The 16,792-nt window shown below is 42.0% G+C and overlaps 2 protein-coding genes and 1 pseudogene across 4 annotated transcripts; 2 read left to right on the top strand and 1 right to left on the bottom strand.

Moving 5' to 3' along the window:
• The first annotated feature begins 5,066 nt into the window (after nt 1-5,066).
• LOC120708641 (probable methyltransferase PMT11) lies at nt 5,067-10,766 on the top strand. Its single transcript, XM_039994014.1, has 9 exons — nt 5,067-5,896; nt 6,329-6,478; nt 6,568-6,838; nt 7,230-7,340; nt 8,197-8,356; nt 8,588-8,845; nt 9,344-9,466; nt 9,718-9,795; nt 10,216-10,766. The coding sequence occupies exons 1-9, from the start codon at nt 5,195-5,197 to the stop codon at nt 10,418-10,420; spliced, it is 2,058 nt and encodes a 685-aa protein (XP_039849948.1). The 5' UTR covers nt 5,067-5,194; the 3' UTR covers nt 10,421-10,766.
• A 759-nt stretch (nt 10,767-11,525) lies between these two features.
• On the top strand, nt 11,526-11,756 carry LOC120710966 (annotated as a pseudogene).
• Nucleotides 11,757-11,937: 181 nt separating this feature from the next.
• Nucleotides 11,938-16,788, bottom strand: LOC120708639 (protein HESO1-like). 3 transcript variants are annotated; one of them, XM_039994011.1, is made up of 8 exons: nt 15,638-16,787; nt 15,024-15,185; nt 14,273-14,451; nt 14,097-14,192; nt 13,928-13,988; nt 13,718-13,848; nt 13,051-13,089; nt 11,938-12,954 (listed from the first exon to the last, which is right to left on the bottom strand). In XM_039994011.1, the coding sequence occupies exons 1-8, from the start codon at nt 15,801-15,803 to the stop codon at nt 12,289-12,291; spliced, it is 1,500 nt and encodes a 499-aa protein (XP_039849945.1). In that variant the 5' UTR covers nt 15,804-16,787; the 3' UTR covers nt 11,938-12,288. The 3 variants fall into 3 exon arrangements, with proteins under 3 accessions (XP_039849945.1, XP_039849946.1, XP_039849947.1); XM_039994012.1 differs by having other exon boundaries at nt 12,860-12,954; nt 13,051-13,150; nt 15,638-16,788; XM_039994013.1 differs by lacking the exon at nt 11,938-12,954 and having other exon boundaries at nt 13,063-13,108; nt 15,638-16,786.
• Nucleotides 16,789-16,792: the final 4 nt, after the last annotated feature.

Raw genomic sequence — 16,792 nt, 5'->3', positions numbered from 1 at the left:
TCAACTATATGAAATATATTTTGTTGTGAGGAACTATGAAATAATTTGGAGCGGACAATTGATAAACATACTAAAGCATACTACAGATGGCAAGAAAAAAAGGGTCTCTTCACGCTGTTTTTTTCTTTTCTGTAAAAAAGGGAAAATTTTCATATATTTCGCACGTTGTTTTTCATATGTCTATACGCATCTTCAGCTGTGTATTTTTTCCGTTCCTCAAGTCCTGGTTCAAAGAAGTCCGAAACATAAACCAAATTTTCTCACTTGGGCCCTGTTTAGTTCCCTTCAAAATTCCAAAACTTTACAAGATTCCCCATCACATCGAATGTTTCAACGCATGCATGAAGTATTAAATGTAGCTAAATAAAATAACTAATTACACAGTTAGATTGTAATTTGCGAGACGAATCTTTTGAGCCTAGTTAACCCATGGCGGGACAATAATTATCAAATACAAACGAAAGTGCTACAGTGTTTTACACTCAAATCTTTACGCAACTAAACAAGGCCCAAAGGATCATTACAAACTTCGCGGGCAAGCTCCACTAGTCCACTCCCCATGCTACTCCAATTCTCTTGTTTGCCTCGAACAATTGGCCGTACCTTCCTCTCCCTTGCACCTTTGGCTCTGTTTAGTTCCAGCTCAAAAAAAATTTGTGTTGGAATCTTACTAATTTGAAGTACTAAATGAAGTCTATTTACAAAACTTTTTACACAGATGGGTTGTAAATCGCGAGACGAATCTAATGATGCTAATTAATCCATGATTAATTAATAATTAGCGGATGGTTACTGTAGCATCACTGTTGCAAATCATGGATTAAGTAGGCTCAATAGATTCGTCTCGCGATTTACAGCCCATCTATGCAAAAAAAAAATTATAAATAGACTTTATTTAGTACTCATATATGTGTCGAAACATTCGATGTGATGATTTTTTTGCGTTTACGGGGTTTATGGGGTGGGAACTAAACAGAGCCTTTCTGGTTTAGCCCGCGTGGTGCGCATGCGCGGCGCTGCTGATGGCTTATCATCGGGTAGCTCCCAAGACCTCCTCGGAGCATCACGGCCCTGTTTGGTATGTTTGGGATAGAAAGTATCGCAAACTTTGATCAATAATTAGGGATATTAAATAAAGTTAATTTACAAAACTAACTTCACAATTTTGCTCTATTTCGCGAGACAAATCTAATGAGTCTTTTGACCGCATGATTATAGATTAATTATTATTTTGCAAATAAATTTTATTTAGTATTTTATGCCTCTAAGATTTTTTTTTTTGCATAGGTGCAATAGGGGCGGGTTTAGTTCCCAAAAATTTTCACCTCTCCTTTAAACACATATATGAAGCACTAAATGTAATTAAATAACAAAACTAATTACACAGTTTGGATGTACATGACGAGACGAATCTTTTAAGTCTAATTAGTGCATGATTAGCCATAAGTGCTACAGTAACCCGCATGTGCTAATGACGCGGTCAAATGCCTCAAAAGATTCGTCTCGTGGTTTCCAAGTGAGTTCTGAAATTAGTTTTTTAATTAGTGTCCGAAAAGTCTTCCCGACATCCGGTCAAAGTGCTGATTTGACATCCAAAAATTTTTGGATGGGGAACTAAACGCGCCCTAGGTGGAACCAAACAGGACCCACGATGCAGGAAGAAGTTTGAGGCACTTTCTGGGGGCGTTTAGTTCCCAAAAACAAAAAATTTTGGGTGTCACATCAGCATTTGACCAGATGACGGGAGGGCTTTTCGAACACTAATTAAAAAACTAATTTCAGAACTCACTTGGAAACCGCAAGACGAATCTTTTGAGGCCTTTGACCGCATCATTAGCACATGTGGGTTACTGTAGCACTTATGTCTAATGATGTCCTAATTAGGCTCAAAAGACTCGTCTCGTCGTGTACATCCAAACTGTGTAATTAGTTTTGTTATTTAATTACATTTAGTGCTTCATACATGTGTTTAAAGGGGAGGTGAAAATTTTTGATAACTAAACGCGCCCTCTGATTCTTATATCCGCCGCGCCGCGGGAAGACTCACCAACCCCCCGCCCCCGTTCCCATGTTCAATCGTGGCGGGCCCGGCCGCGGCGGTAGTTGCGAGCCCAGCGATTGGCCGAACTCTAGAAGCTTCTTCGCGCGTGCACACCAAGCCAACAGGAAAACAAAAAGGCTCAGGCCCTGTTTGGTTTTTTTACTAGAGTTACTAGGAAACTTTGACCACTAATTACGGTGTTAAATAAAGTCAGTTTATAAAATTAACTCCAAAATTCCGCACTAGGAACCCTGAAGAATCTAATGAGGTCTTTGACCGCGTGATTAAAGGATAGTTACTGTAGCATTATTATAGTCAATCATCGATTAATTATCGTCATTAGATTCATCTCGAAAAATTATATTCATATCTAAAATTTTTTTGCAAATAAACTTTATTTAGCACTCCGTGCATGCAAAATTCTTTTCTCGGATTACGTGATCTAAGATCTCTAGATTGAACCAAACAGGACCTCACTCATTTCAGAAAGAAAAAAACACGGGGCCTTCCCTTCTGCCCCGGTGTCTCCAAACCGCGCGGCCTAGGCGGCTAGGCCCGCCACCGATGTCCCGGCACGGAGCCGCGCGCGGAAAACGTCGCCCGTAACCGAGCCTGATTTCGGCCGACGGCGATGCCCCGGCGGCCCAGGGCGAGGGCGACGCGCGTAGTACGATGTTGCTGCTGCTCAGTGCTCCCACTCCCAGACCCCAAGTGCCCGCCCACGCGCACGCGCTTCGTCGCCGTCGTCGACTCGTCGTCGCTCGCGTCGTTTCACGTAACGGCAAAGCCGAGCCGGGGGGCAAAACACGTGGTGGGCTTTCTGCAGCGCGGAGCTCGCCGTCGCCCTCGCCTTAGCTACCCGCTACCCCGATGCGACCCCGCTCTCATTGGCTGGCAACTCCTCTCCCTGCTGCTCTCTCTTCGTGGGATGGGCGGGGCGCGTACGGCTCGTGCCCGACTCGCCCGCTGCTCTTGCTGGCCAACAGTGGGCCCTGGATCATCGGGGGAAAAAAACAGTGGGCACTGGGCAGCCACTTGTGCGAGGCTGCGGTGGCCCGGTCTGGTCTGTCGCCATCGCGTGTGATGGCGAAACGCGAGAGGCAGGGGGGAGCGGAGCGGGACGTGTGTACGGTTGTGGGATGGCGCGCAAGTTGATCACGAGGCGGTTGGGGGGAAACGGGGGCGGCAATCTTGTCGTTAGCAGTTTATTACTCGCCACGTTTTAAATTATATGGATTGTTTTTATTTTCTAGATATGTAATTTCTCTACATCGAAATATTGTTTAGAGTAAAATGATTTGGAAGTTGAAACAGCATGAGTAGTATCGCAACATAAATTCTACTATAATACACCTAGATATATACTATATTTAGATACATAGTTTAAACTATGTATCAAAAGGCCAAACTGAATTGTAATTTGGGACGAAGAGACTAGAGAGTGTGGATGGAATGTAAACTTCACTGGAATGTGAGAGCATCTTCAAGAGTCTTTCTAAAATTCATTCTCTAAATAATTATTTGAAGAGTCATCTACATAAAAATTGTTTTCTATATATATTCACTCTCCAACAGTTTTTCTATATCATGTTTACACTCTAGAGAGCCATTTTTACTATCTATCTCTGGCTAACGAGAAATCCGAAATAGATGATGGCTATATTTGAATAACCATTTAGAGAAGCTCTTGGAGAGAGTATTTTTTCTATCAAAATCTCTATACGATCTTGAAGTTGCTCCGAGGACCGCAGAGCCTGCCCCAAATGAAGTTGGGTAGAACTGACTTCTCGCCAAGGTTAACCTAACCGGTGGGAACCGGTCTGGTTTGACCGGTTACCGGTCAAACCGGTCCGGTTCCGGCCGGTACCCAACCGGCCAAAATTCAAATTTTAAATTTGAATTCAAAAAATGAAAAATTTCCAAAAAATTTCTAAAAATACTTCAAGGTGTGATGAATCTAATGGTGTCAAATTTTCTCAAAAATTCATTCATTTAGTATAGTTTGTGGGAATTTAAAGTTAAATCAAAAAAGAAAAAGAAAAAAAATGGGCCGGCCCATGAAGGCCCACCGATCAAACCGGTCAAACCGGCCGGTAAACCGGTCAAACCGGTCGGTAAACCGGTAAAACCGGCCGGTAAACCGGTTGCACGGGAGCTTTTGAATTTCAAACCGATCAAACCGACCGGTAAACCGGTAAAACCGGCCGGTAAACCGGCCGGTAAACCGGTCGGAACCGGTTGCACGGGAAAATTTGAATTTATTTGAATTTGGATTTGAATTCAACCGGTTTCCACCGGTTACCGGCCTAACCGGTCCGGTAAACCGGTACCGGAGGGCGGCGGTAACCGGTTTCCGGTTGGGAAATAAAACCCTGCTTCTCGCAGCTCGATGTCTAAATATCCCATCCAACATGCAAGTTCGAATTTACTTTTTTTTCTCTCTAATTCAGACAGGATTGGTTTGTGATTCTGTATAGTAGGACTCAGCGAGATGTCCATGCTGTCATGCAGAATACTCCAAATCAGAAGCGCAGCTTAAGACCGGACCAAAGCTAGAAACACAAAGCTGCTGCAGATATGATCCCACTACGCTCAGTAAAAAAAAAACCTAAATATAGCAAAGTCCAAATAGACGCTGGCCCATAGATCGAGGCCTAATAACACATCTGATGGGCCTAGTGATACACATTGCTTGGCTTGTGGGCCGGTTCATCATCACGACATTCACAAGCCCAGATTTAAGTGTCGGCAAATCGGCCCATTGTCGTTTGTCTTCGTCTTCCAAATCCACATGACGGCGTCGGGCGACCGACCCAGTTCCCCACGGAGAGCCACCGACGCTACGCCGCCGAGGAGGCCATCGCCGGCGCGCGCTAGCAGCATCAACGCCGATCGTGCGCCGCCGATATCAGCAAGCATTTCCATACACGTCCGTATCCCTTGCTGACCAGCTAGGTCTTCGAGAAAGAATAATGAGTATTCCTAGTAGATAGATAGATAGAAGAAGAAAAAAGAAAATAATTTAAGATTGCGGTGGCCCAGTTCACGGCGATCCCATCCCTTCCGTCCGGCATCGTCCCGGGACGAACGCAGACGTGGGGACGCAAGGCACCGCGCTGCGCCGACCACTCCCCGAGGCCCGAGGGCCCAGCCATGAAGGCCCTGGCCGCGCTCCGCGGCCCGCACCTCGTCCGCGCCGCTGTCCTCGCCTTCGCCGTCGCGCTCGCCTTCCTCGTCGGCTACCACTGGCACGACGCCTCCCCGCGCCTCGTATTCTTCTCCTCCGCTTCCTCCTCGCTGGCAACCGGCTCCTCCTCCCGCTCCCCTGCCGTTGTGCTCTCCCCCAACTCCAACATCTCCTTCGACCCGTCCCTGATCCCCGCCACCGCCACCGCCCAGCTTGATTCTCTTACTCCCAATGCCTGGTCCCCACCCTCGCTACCGCCGCCGACGCCAGCGCTGCCGCCTCCCCTCCTTCCCCCACCCCCGTCCGCGCGCCTTGGCATCGTCGGAGATGACGGCGCGATGCGGGACGACTTCGACGTGGGCAGCGTCAGCGCTAACGACACCGATCTGGTCACCTACGAGGAGGCCGCGCTGCAGGAGCCTGGCGACGCTGGCGGCGGCAGCGGCGGGCCCAGGGTGCGGATTGGGAGATTCCCTCTCTGCCCAGAGAGCATGAGGGAGTACATACCCTGCCTCGACAACGAGGAGGAGATCAAGCGGCTGCCCTCGACCGAGCGCGGCGAGCGATTCGAGCGGCACTGCCCTGCCAAGGACAAGGCTCTCAGCTGCCTCGTGCCGGCACCCAAGGGGTACAAGGCGCCCATTCCCTGGCCTCGGAGCAGAGACGAGGTGAGCATGTGTTGGTGTTCACTCTTGAATTTTCAATAGTAGATAGATTCGGAGTAACACTTTTGAGCTCGTGCTTAAGTTATAATGTTACTAGTAGATAATGATACAGTAAGATTGACCTTCATCTGCAATCTAGGCGAGAATTGAGGATGGACCTTTGTTTTTTATGGTCATGGAACAATGTTTGTATCGAATTTCATGGTTTTGTGGCAGTAACATGATTTTACACTGGTCTGGTTTTGTTTTATTATTATGGCTGGCCTTCACGTCTGATTCTGTCAGCAACCTAAAAAAACTGGTACATGTTTGATGGTGCATTTGATTTGTAAAATGTGTACAACTGATCAAATTGAACTGTCTTAGCTTATTTTGCTGAACAAACTTTATTTTCGAAGCTGAAGGACTTAATAAAATATAATCGATTAACTGCAGGTGTGGTTTAGCAATGTTCCTCACACACGATTGGTTGATGACAAAGGAGGGCAGAATTGGATTACCAAGGCTACAGATAAATTCAGATTTCCTGGAGGAGGAACTCAGTTTATCCATGGAGCAAATCAATACCTAGACCAGATTTCCCAGGTTTGGTTTTGAAAACTATTAAAGGTGGTTGAAGTTTACTCACGACTCTGACTCTAAGTAGAGTAACTTTTTCTCCTCTGTCCATCCAGATGATACCAGATGTTGCATTTGGATCTCATACTAGAGTTGTCCTGGATGTTGGCTGTGGAGTAGCAAGTTTTGGTGCATATTTACTTTCACGTGATGTCTTGACATTGTCCATAGCTCCAAAAGATGTTCATGAAAATCGGATACAGTTTGCTCTTGAACGTGGTGTGCCTGCAATGGTAGCAGCATTTGCAACACACAGATTATTATATCCCAGCCAAGCTTTTGATATTATTCATTGTTCGCGCTGTCGAATCAATTGGACTCGTGATGGTGAGCTCTGATTGTGACACAATATTATTTTTTTATGAATACTGCCATCTTTCTTTATTTCTTTTTGCGTCACCTTTCATGCTGTATTTTTGAAGTCAAGCTGAATGCTTACTTATCTCTCATCTGACCCATTTCCCCCAAGTTATTCGCCTTAGTCTATGAGGATGATATTTATTGTATTAAGAAAGTTTGCCATTGTTAAACTTTGGATTTATTCGTTATTGTTAAAGGACATTATACTATTGAAATAATACAGGAAAACTGGAAAAGTGTTATTGTTAAGCACATGCAAATACTTTACAGTTAAACTTGACTCCATACATAAATATGCCTCTTGTTTATACAGTTTCTGATTTTGCCTACGCCTTCTTATCATATTTGTTTGTTAAAGATGGAATCCTGCTCCTGGAGGTTAATAGACTGCTTAGAGCTGGCGGTTACTTTGCTTGGGCAGCCCAACCTGTTTATAAGCATGAAGAGGCCCAGCAAGAGGCATGGAAAGGTATTTTATACCTTTTTTTCGAGCAATGTATTTTATACTTTATTGTGGTAGTTCTTCATAATTGGGATGATAAAATAGTACTCATGTTTTGAGTTCAGTAGTTCTTCTTTTAGTATGAACTATGAAGTTCGAGATTTTCCATAAACAAACCCATTTTATTATTTCATATTCTGCATAGCCTTGGTGAAATCGCATAATTTGTGCTTGTTGATGTGAAGTGGTTATTTTTTGCACTGTATATGTTTTCACCTGAATTCGTCCTATCCACTAATAGAGTGTTTGGTTCGAGAGATCACCTCATCTAGAATGGAATTGTCCATCATGGGGTCATCCTATGAATTTTTGTGGGATGACTCCATTCTTCATAATTCAATTAAGAATATGCTTGTGAGGGATGAGATGGTGATGGATCGGCACATTTCATTCCTCAAACCAAACATCCTGTAACTATTAGGTGGTCTCGCATTAATTAAGTCAAATAACATGATAGGTATTGAGCTATTAGCATGATGCATTGTCCTGACTATCCACTAGCCCATTGGCAGCCTCCTAACTTCAAAAATGGCCTTATAATAATATATGTATGCAGAACTATATGACATGAAGAAGCTATCTGATTAAGTTGACTTTGTGACTGAGGAATGCCTTCATGTAAAGAGTTTGGATGCATAAAAAGCTGAAACTGCTAATCCTCTTAGATGTTATCTAATATCTGCAAGCATTTATGGAATACACACAATTATGAGCTTTTTTCTGGATTTCATGCTTCACCATTTTGATAGGCTTACTTTTAGTGGTATGCGATTTTTTGTTGGTATGTCCTGAAACTGATGCTGATAGACAAAATTATGTGTAGACATGGAGGATCTCACTGCCCGACTTTGTTGGGAGCTTGTCAAGAAAGAGGGTTATATTGCTATGTGGAGGAAACCTTTAAACAACTCATGCTACATGAACCGTGATCCGGCAGTCAAACCTCCACTTTGTGATACTGATGATAACCCAGATGACGTCTGGTATACCTCATCTTAACCTGTTTGTTTGCTAGTGAAATCTCAATTTAATGTCCTCTTTACTGCTGGTCTATTCTTTATATCAGCTCTAGTAGCATGGTAGCAACACTGATGCTATCTAGAAGTTTATATGGACATATTCTGTCTTTTTTTTTCATTTGCCACAAGGGCCTTATTCATGTATTTTCTTCAGAACACTTGCTTTACCATGCTTTATATTCTATTTTGCCTCAGGTATGTTAATCTGAAAGCATGTATCAGTCGACTTCCTGAAATTGGTGAAGGACTAACTCCTGCCCAGTGGCCTGCACGTCTAATGGATCCTCCAAAGAGGCTTCAAGGCGTCAAAATGGATGCCTACTCATCAAAGAATGAGCTTTTTAAAGCAGAAACAAAATTTTGGGATGACATACTTGAAGGTTATATTCGCATTTTTAAGTGGAGAAAGTTTAAACTTCGGAATGTAATGGACATGAGGGCTGGATTTGGAGGGTAATTTTCTGCTCAAAGTTCTTCCTTATAATTGCTCTGGCACAGTTGTGAGGATTAATTAAAGAATAACAGTTAGAATACGGAACTAAGCACATCTTTAATGGTCACTGACATTTTAAACAAAATCTGGAGCTGATAAAGAAGATTATCTGAACAAGGATGTTTCTGAATGGGAAATTGAATGTTCAAGATTAAGTTTTTCTCAAGGAAAATGTTTCAAGGCATTGTGCTATATTTATGTTCAAATGTCCATACACTTGATTTACTGATAACCTGCATAATGCAACTGGATCTTTTGAGGTTGAATGCTTACAATTTCAGAACTCGTTAGTACAATGCTTTCTTGGATTTCGTTTTGTATTTTGTATTTCACTTTGGTGTTGGCTAGCTGCACTATCCAGACGTAACTATAATGAAAATGTACTCACTTATGTGCTTATGTACTGTGATCTTGTTTATTCCTCCCATTCTTACTTTTCTTGCCTCTTCATTATATAGGTTTGCAGCTGCACTGATCAACCAGAAATTTGATTGTTGGGTGATGAATGTTGTTCCTGTTACTGAGCCAAATACACTGCCTGTAATCTATGATCGGGGGCTTCTTGGAGTGGCACATGACTGGTATGCACTTCATATCCTGGAATGATTAAATGGGATTCCTATTTTCTGTAAATTTAAAATTATCTACTGCGATAGATCCAAATTTCAGTGATATTAGGATAATTATCAAGTTATTTGTTTCTTTTTGATATAACTATCTCTAAGTGGCAATATCTGCATTACTTTATGTGGCTACTAGTTAAAAGCGTTGAAAGTTCTGTCATGAGTTGAATCATGTCATGCTGCCATTTTTTTACCATCTGCATGAACAGGTGTGAACCATTTGACACATACCCGAGGACGTATGATCTACTGCATGCATCTGGTCTTTTCTCAAAGGAGCAGAAAAGGTAGGAGTCCTTTATTAATTATTTTATTTCATGATGAATTTCTTTGCATCTGTTCTGTTTGCTTCATCCGACTGCGATGAAACAGAAAAAAGGAACTTTGTGCTTTAACAGCACATTGGTGAATGTTAAAACACATGATCTACATCTAGTTAAACTAAATTTGTAAATATGCCTCTGGTATATAGGGTGGTAATGGGCCATGGCCCTAGTGGCCTCTTCACAGCCCAACAAGGCCCTTAAATTATTTAGTTCAAAATTGTATAAGATTAGAGCCCGGCCCTTAGATTTTCTAGTTCAAAATCTTGGGCCCTTTACCACCCCTGCCTAGGTATATAAGTACTTAGGAAGCTTTTCCTACCAGTTTACTGGTATGTAAGATACCCGATCAGCATCTGACAATGTTCTCTTTGATTTATATAGGTGTAACATCTCAAGCATCTTGCTGGAGATGGATCGCATACTCAGACCAGGTGGTAGGGCTTACATTCGTGACAGGAGAGAAATTATACAGGAGATCAAAGAAATAACAAACGCCATGGGGTGGCGTGGTACAATACGTGACACTGCAGAAGGCCCATACGTGAGTCGGAAGGTTTTGATGTGTGACAAGCCTATGGTGCATTAGTCGATCAGGAGAAGGTCTGACACCTTTGGAGTTTCATACTGCCCAGCAGGGCAAAACTTTTCCAGCACCGTTGGAACTGACCACAATAGCTGCTGTCGAGACTGACATTTGTTCCGTAGATAGGATTGGTGAAGGTCTAAAATTGTAACTATAATTTGATTGATGATATTCATTTGTACAATGACGGCCAGTGTAATTTCTGATACGTGGCATTTTCTTTTTGTTGTATTAGCATAGTATAAAACGTCGGAATAGAGTGAGAATTATTTTTCCAGGGGCAAGAAGGACGATTTCCCCCCCTCTACATGTGACAATGGCCTTATTCTCAAACACCTTTTCCTTGTCAGTCTATGTTTTAGATTTGTATATGCACCAGACGTTTACTTTGTATCAACTGACAAAATATCAACTGTAGAGTATCCATCCCATCCGTGTCCAGAAAAAGATAGATAATGTATCAAATTTAACAGAAGTACTACGCCAGCTTGTTAAGTATTCGCTTCGTATTCGCTTCATATGCATGAGAATCAGCTGAATACTAGTGTTTCTAGCTTCACAGAATCCAACTAATATATACCAACTATTATTACATTTGGCTAGTACTTCCTCCGTTCAAAATTTTAAGTTATTCCAACTTTCTTAGAGAGTCAAAATATTTTATTTTGACCTAATTTATGCAATGAAGTACTAATATTTATGATATCAAATAAATATCATTAGATTCTTTATTAAATATATACTGCAGTGTAGAGGAGCTGGAGCTGGTGGAGCCACAGTTCCTTGTGGTCTTGACAATCAGCTCCTTGTGGTCTTGACAATCAGCTTCAAGCTGCTACAGTGGGTGATTTCGGCCGTGTCAGCAGTTCAGCACTTACCCAACTGCAATGGGCTTGCACTGTATTATCTCCTTAAGCCCACGGACTTAACCAACTGCGATGGGCTCTGGGGCTCAAAAGAAACAGGCTGAATAACGAAAGAGCTTAACTGGATCATGTTGTCGAGGATCTCCGCTATGTCGAGCATCCGTTTAGTCCCGTATCGGTTCCCTAACCTTGGTGGTAACACGAAGGGGCTACAAAACAAGAGCTGGATGCAACCATGAGCCATACTTACCTGGACGGGGTCTATGGGCGATCAAGAAGGCTCATGGCCTAAGTTAGCGGCCTCCATTGCACTTGGGAGGAGCGCTGACCTACATCGACCTACATCTCCTCAAGTAGGAGAGTGGACGTCATAATTTGTTGCACTTGGGAGGAGCGCTGACCTACATCTCCTCAAGTAGGAGAGTGGACGTCATAATTTGTAGCAGAGGGGGTACGCGTTCGCGCGGCCCTTACCAATTTGTATTCAAAATTATAATTATAACTAATAATAAAATAATAATGTTGAATATCAAATAAATAAACTAGAAAGCCACCTCTAGGTTTCAAATAAACTTGTTTCAGGTCGAAAGAGGCACAGGAGCAGAACCTTCGTAATCAGAATTGCCCACCCTCTGCATAATCATTAGCACGTGGTTGACGAAATGTCAATGCAAGATTTCCTTGATGATTCCATAAAAAACAGTCTAGTAATGAAACTGCAACTTGGCGGTTAACTTACAGTCGTATTCAGTACTACAGCGTATATTACACTGACTGAATATATCAAAGTTCCAGGCTTACTGCGATAAGGGATAGGTCCAAAATTAACATATCAGCATCATTACGACATGAGCTAAGCTCCCACATGTTGATGCATAGTCAGGCAAAAGCTATGCTAATATCATAAATACATCCATATCATTGCGCAAAAGCTGATGATTTACTGCTGCTATCCTGAGTCGCTATTGGTCAGTTGATGCAGCTGCCACCTCGACACAATGGCTGTTACCATGGCCATGTATTGCTGGAGGAGGCTTGATACCCAGAGTCCCGTGCTGGTGCATCGTGGAACCAGCGTCCACCTGCAGGCTCGTGCCTTGTAGTGCCAGCATGCTGGTATGGCGAGTACTCCCTTCTCTGCTGCTGGTTCTGGTATCGGCCTACTGTTCGGCTCCCTGATGCATGCGACCGTGCATAATCATTGTACTGGAGCGGTACTGCTGTTTGAAGCCCTGCAGTATAAGCCTCTGGACGATGGACATTCTGAAACTGTCCTGCTGTCATGCCCTCTGCATTATAGGCTTGCGATTGTTTATGATACAGGTCAGGCCGTGCCATCTGGCGTCCTGTAGCATACCCCTGTGACTGTGAGCCTGATCTGCTTCCCGTAGAACCTCTGGCTTGCTGGCGATGTTGATTGTCATATAGATTAGCTGGCGCAGGTGAATACAGCTGACTTGGCGGAGTATTTGTGCAGCGGTTGGCCCTGACTCCCCCAAGACTAGATCCAACAGCAGGTGTACACAGCAGTGACACCAATTCATCCCGGTCATTGAGTGCACCACCAACAAACCTACTGCTCATATGATTGAAAGCACGCCCAATACGTTCCATCTCCTCCGCATCAACTGTTCTAGCGGCATTATCAGGTCTCTCAAATGGATCTTCGACCTAGGCAATAATAGAGAAAAGGTGGTATTTGAATATATGAAATTTTCAACAAAATCAACCAAGACAGACACACTGCACCATGAAGGAGATACTTACAAACAAGCTGTATGATTTGGCCATCCACCTTGGGTTGTCCTGGATTCGCTCAACCGGCCCGTATAAGTGGATATAACCTTAATTGAAAGGCCCCTGATGCCTAAAAACTATTAAGTAATATAAGATTGCTTCTCTCAGGTAAAGGAATAAGACAAATATGTACTACAGTGTGTTCTTAAATTGACTATATTGAACATTTTTGGTAAGCTTAAACACACATTTACTGAAAAGAAAAGAGAACTGGTTCTGTGAAGTTGAGAAATTAGCTCATTTGCCGACAAACATAATAATGCAGTCCTGCATTACTTAGTTTAGGCTTTTATACAAGTTGGCTTCATTTTATTTATAACCCACTGAAGTAGATTGAGGAAGTTTGATAAGCAACACTAAGCCTGCACTCCCCAGTCCCCAGTTTCTTGACTTGTGCATCCCTGACAGGAGTCCTAAACCGATCAGACATATGCCAGTTATTTATCCCAATTATATATGGCAAAGAGCTCATGTAGGATAACCAAAACAGTCAACTTCTGTTACAGATAAAATGACACAGTAAAAGTACGGACAGTGTATTTTTGTCCCATATCTGAATGACAGAAGGAAATACTTGGAATTTAGTAGAAATGGATAAAGTTGATATGTAAAAATTGTAGAGCATATATTCAGATACCTCATGGAAAAAGGATGTAAACAGACATGAAAGAGAGGTCTGATTTCTTTGTCCCATGTTCTGGCGTAGAAACCTTGCTATATTTGCCGCACAAACCTCATCAACATATTTCTCATCATAAAACACCATTTCTGCATGTGAAAGCTATCAGAAAATTACCAGGCGCAGACACGCCAGACAACCATCACGATCAAGCCAAATCAGACTTACCTTTTGCAACATCCCCATCATAAATCTCCTTCAGAGGTGGCAAAATTGCAGGCTCACATCTCTGGTAGATGTAAAAGTAAAGCGATAAGAGGTCGGCTTTAATCTATAAGTTTGATGGAACTATAAGAAAAGAAAAGCTAGAGATAACATCTTGAGTAAGAAATAACACCTGAAAATAAAAAATGACAAGTAGGCACAGCGAATATGAGTTCAGGGTTCCATTTTTTGGGTCGTTAATATTTTGAGCTTTTGCCCATTCCTTGACCTGCAAGGAAACGGTTTGAGCGAACCCAGGACTTAAAAAAGTAGCAGCAAAAGAAAATCACTTGATTACATAAAGCTCACCAATAGAACCATATCACCAAAGCGCTCATCTATGGTATTGATCCAGTAGAAGATTCTGGATTTCATCCGACCAGGGTAGTAGTTAATTGATATATCACAGGAAATGTCAAATTGGTTGCTCATGTACTGAATTATAGGAACCCTCGCATTAGGAATGAACTCCATATATCTAGCAACACCTGAATAAGCAATGGAAATTGCCTTTAGAAAGAGCTTCTGTTAAAAACAAGGGGGCAGAGAATAAAGCTCTTACTGATGTTCTGTTTGCAATAAGCGGCTGCTTATTAGAAACTACTTATTATTAGTTTTGGTAAGTCAAGGATAAGCAAAGATTCCCATAACTAAATTTCACAGTGCAACCAAGCAGAACACAACAACTGGCCAAGAAGTAACAATAAAAATAAGATTAAGTTCTTAAATAGCTAAAAAGAACATGTTAGTATATAATATTTATTTTTAGACAAGCCATGATTCTTTTCCCACAAAAGCTATAACGGTAACAATAAGTGATTAAGGCTTAAGATATTTCATTGTTATATACAGAATATTTTTTCCTCGAATGCAGCAGAAGATAGGAGAGTTGTGTATCCTTATATTGAAAGAGACTAAAAAATGGACCAAGTACAGACATACTTCCCTAATAAGGGTGGGACACCAAAAACAACTCTCACACCTACATTACAGAGAAGTGAAAAAAACACTACAAGCTAACTGAGAACACTGCCACCAAGAAGAACTGCAGAAAGTTTACCTCTAATTTGTAAAGCTCTCTTCAGTTCTCTCAAGTCATTTTGCTTCTTTTGCTTGCTTATAGGGATTCTTGAGCTGCTCCAGAGATCAACTGAAACATCCAAATCACCTGACTTTGCATAAAGGTTTGATATGAAGGATCCAAAAGGTTTGACAGCAGCACCTGTTAATTAAGTAGAAAAAATCAAGTAAGGAATTACTAAAATTGTACTGTCCTAGCTTCTCTAACTTATACTTACCATAACAGAAATTTCTTAAATAGCACAGCAATGGTTAAGCACAATACAACATGAGTATTCAAAAGTCCTGTTGTACAATAATAGTTTCCCATTCTAAGCAGCTTCTATGCTAGCCACACGAATGAGTATTCCAGTGTCATTGAATCGCCAGTCCGAAGTAGCCTTTGCTTGTCAAAGTATGTGAAAAGGGCCTTCCATCTACAGCACTCACACTATGACAACAATCGCTTTTGAACATGTACAGACTAAACTTATCCCTAGTCTAATATAATTATTTTTATAAGCTTGTGACTTGTCATGTCTTCATAAAAGTACCACCCACCCAGGAGAATCACAAACCAAGCTTGAAAAATGCTTAATAACAATTCACAAATACCTCTCAAGGCCCCAACTGAGTAAATGGAATCCGCTAGCTCCTGAATTGCACACAATCGTTTCTTTCGATCATCTTCCCCTGGTTTTATTGTAGAGAGTATGTCTTCAATACATGCCTTCAGTAACTCAAAGCTACGAACATGATAAATCATGCTGAAAACCTGCATAAAAAAATGATATATATGAATAATTCAACAAAAGTTGAAAAAGATCCAGTTGTGTCGTCTTACAAAATGGAACTACAAGGCATTTGAAACAAACATGAAAACATTTTGATATAACATATTGCAAAGATAATGCCTCCCTGTTTTTGAATGGTGGGCTTTTTTTATGAAACGAACATGATGCAGCTAGTAAATAAAGTTTTACTGATTAGATGTTTTCTGAAATAGATAAAGGTTTGGGCAATACAACGAAATGCTTCTCTCTTCCTAGAACAAGGAAATGCTAAGATGCTACGAACCCCAAAAAAAATGTAATTTGCACAGGCATTTTAACATAACAGGATCCCTACTAGTATGTGCAAGCAACAACCTTGGTACTCCCATGCAATTTATTATCCAGTTGGCATTCCACAACAACATGAAAGGACATTGCGCACTGTGCACATGTCACTGAGATACTAACAGCACAACCAGTCTGTACATGAACCAAGCAACAAACAGCTGTTTCTTGTGCTGCATGCTTCACTGATGATAGCCTAAGAAATATTTCCCATCAATTTCATAAAAATCATGCAGATGCACAACAAAGCAAAGGCACCGCTTGTACAGTTTTGCCTGTACATCACATATGGACTAATGGACCATCACCATATAAAAATCAAGAAGATGCCCAACAACACAAAGGCACCTCTGTTCAGTCATATGGACTAATGGACCATTAGCCTATAAAAATCATGCAGATGCACAACAACGCAAAGGCACCTTTTGTACAGTTTCGCCCATACACCACATTACAGTATCAAACTTCGAAATAATAAGAATGGCACGGCTCTAAAATGGCGCGCGGGGGGTCGTCAAACGAAGCCTCCCAGTATCACCGAACCCTCCAACCATGACGCATTGCTTCATCAGGAGGTAAACCAACAGCAACGCCGTGGTGGGTAAACCCTAACGCGAGGATCGACAAATATGGAACCACAGATTGGGACTAG

Source organism: Panicum virgatum, chromosome 5K (assembly GCF_016808335.1).
Source record: "Panicum virgatum strain AP13 chromosome 5K, P.virgatum_v5, whole genome shotgun sequence".
Lineage (NCBI taxonomy): Eukaryota > Viridiplantae > Streptophyta > Magnoliopsida > Poales > Poaceae > Panicum > Panicum virgatum.
The sequence above is the reverse complement of the archived record's forward strand: the minus strand, read 5'-3'. Positions and strand labels throughout refer to the sequence as shown.

Coding starts and splice junctions, on each gene's coding strand:
- LOC120708641 (XM_039994014.1), top strand. CDS start 5,195: ATGAAGGCCCTGGCCGCGCTCCGCGGCCCGCACCTCGTCCGCGCCGCT. Junction 7,341..8,196: donor CCAGCAAGAGGCATGGAAAG/GTATTTTATACC, acceptor AATTATGTGTAG/ACATGGAGGATCTCACTGCC. Junction 9,796..10,215: donor TTCTCAAAGGAGCAGAAAAG/GTAGGAGTCCTT, acceptor TGATTTATATAG/GTGTAACATCTCAAGCATCT.
- LOC120708639 (XM_039994011.1), bottom strand. CDS start 15,803: ATGCAGGTTTTCAGCATGATTTATCATGTTCGTAGCTTTGAGTTACTG. Junction 15,186..15,637: donor CTCAGTTGGGGCCTTGAGAG/GTATTTGTGAAT, acceptor CTTAATTAACAG/GTGCTGCTGTCAAACCTTTT. Junction 12,955..13,050: donor CCAAATCATACAGCTTGTTT/GTAAGTATCTCC, acceptor ATTATTGCCTAG/GTCGAAGATCCATTTGAGAG.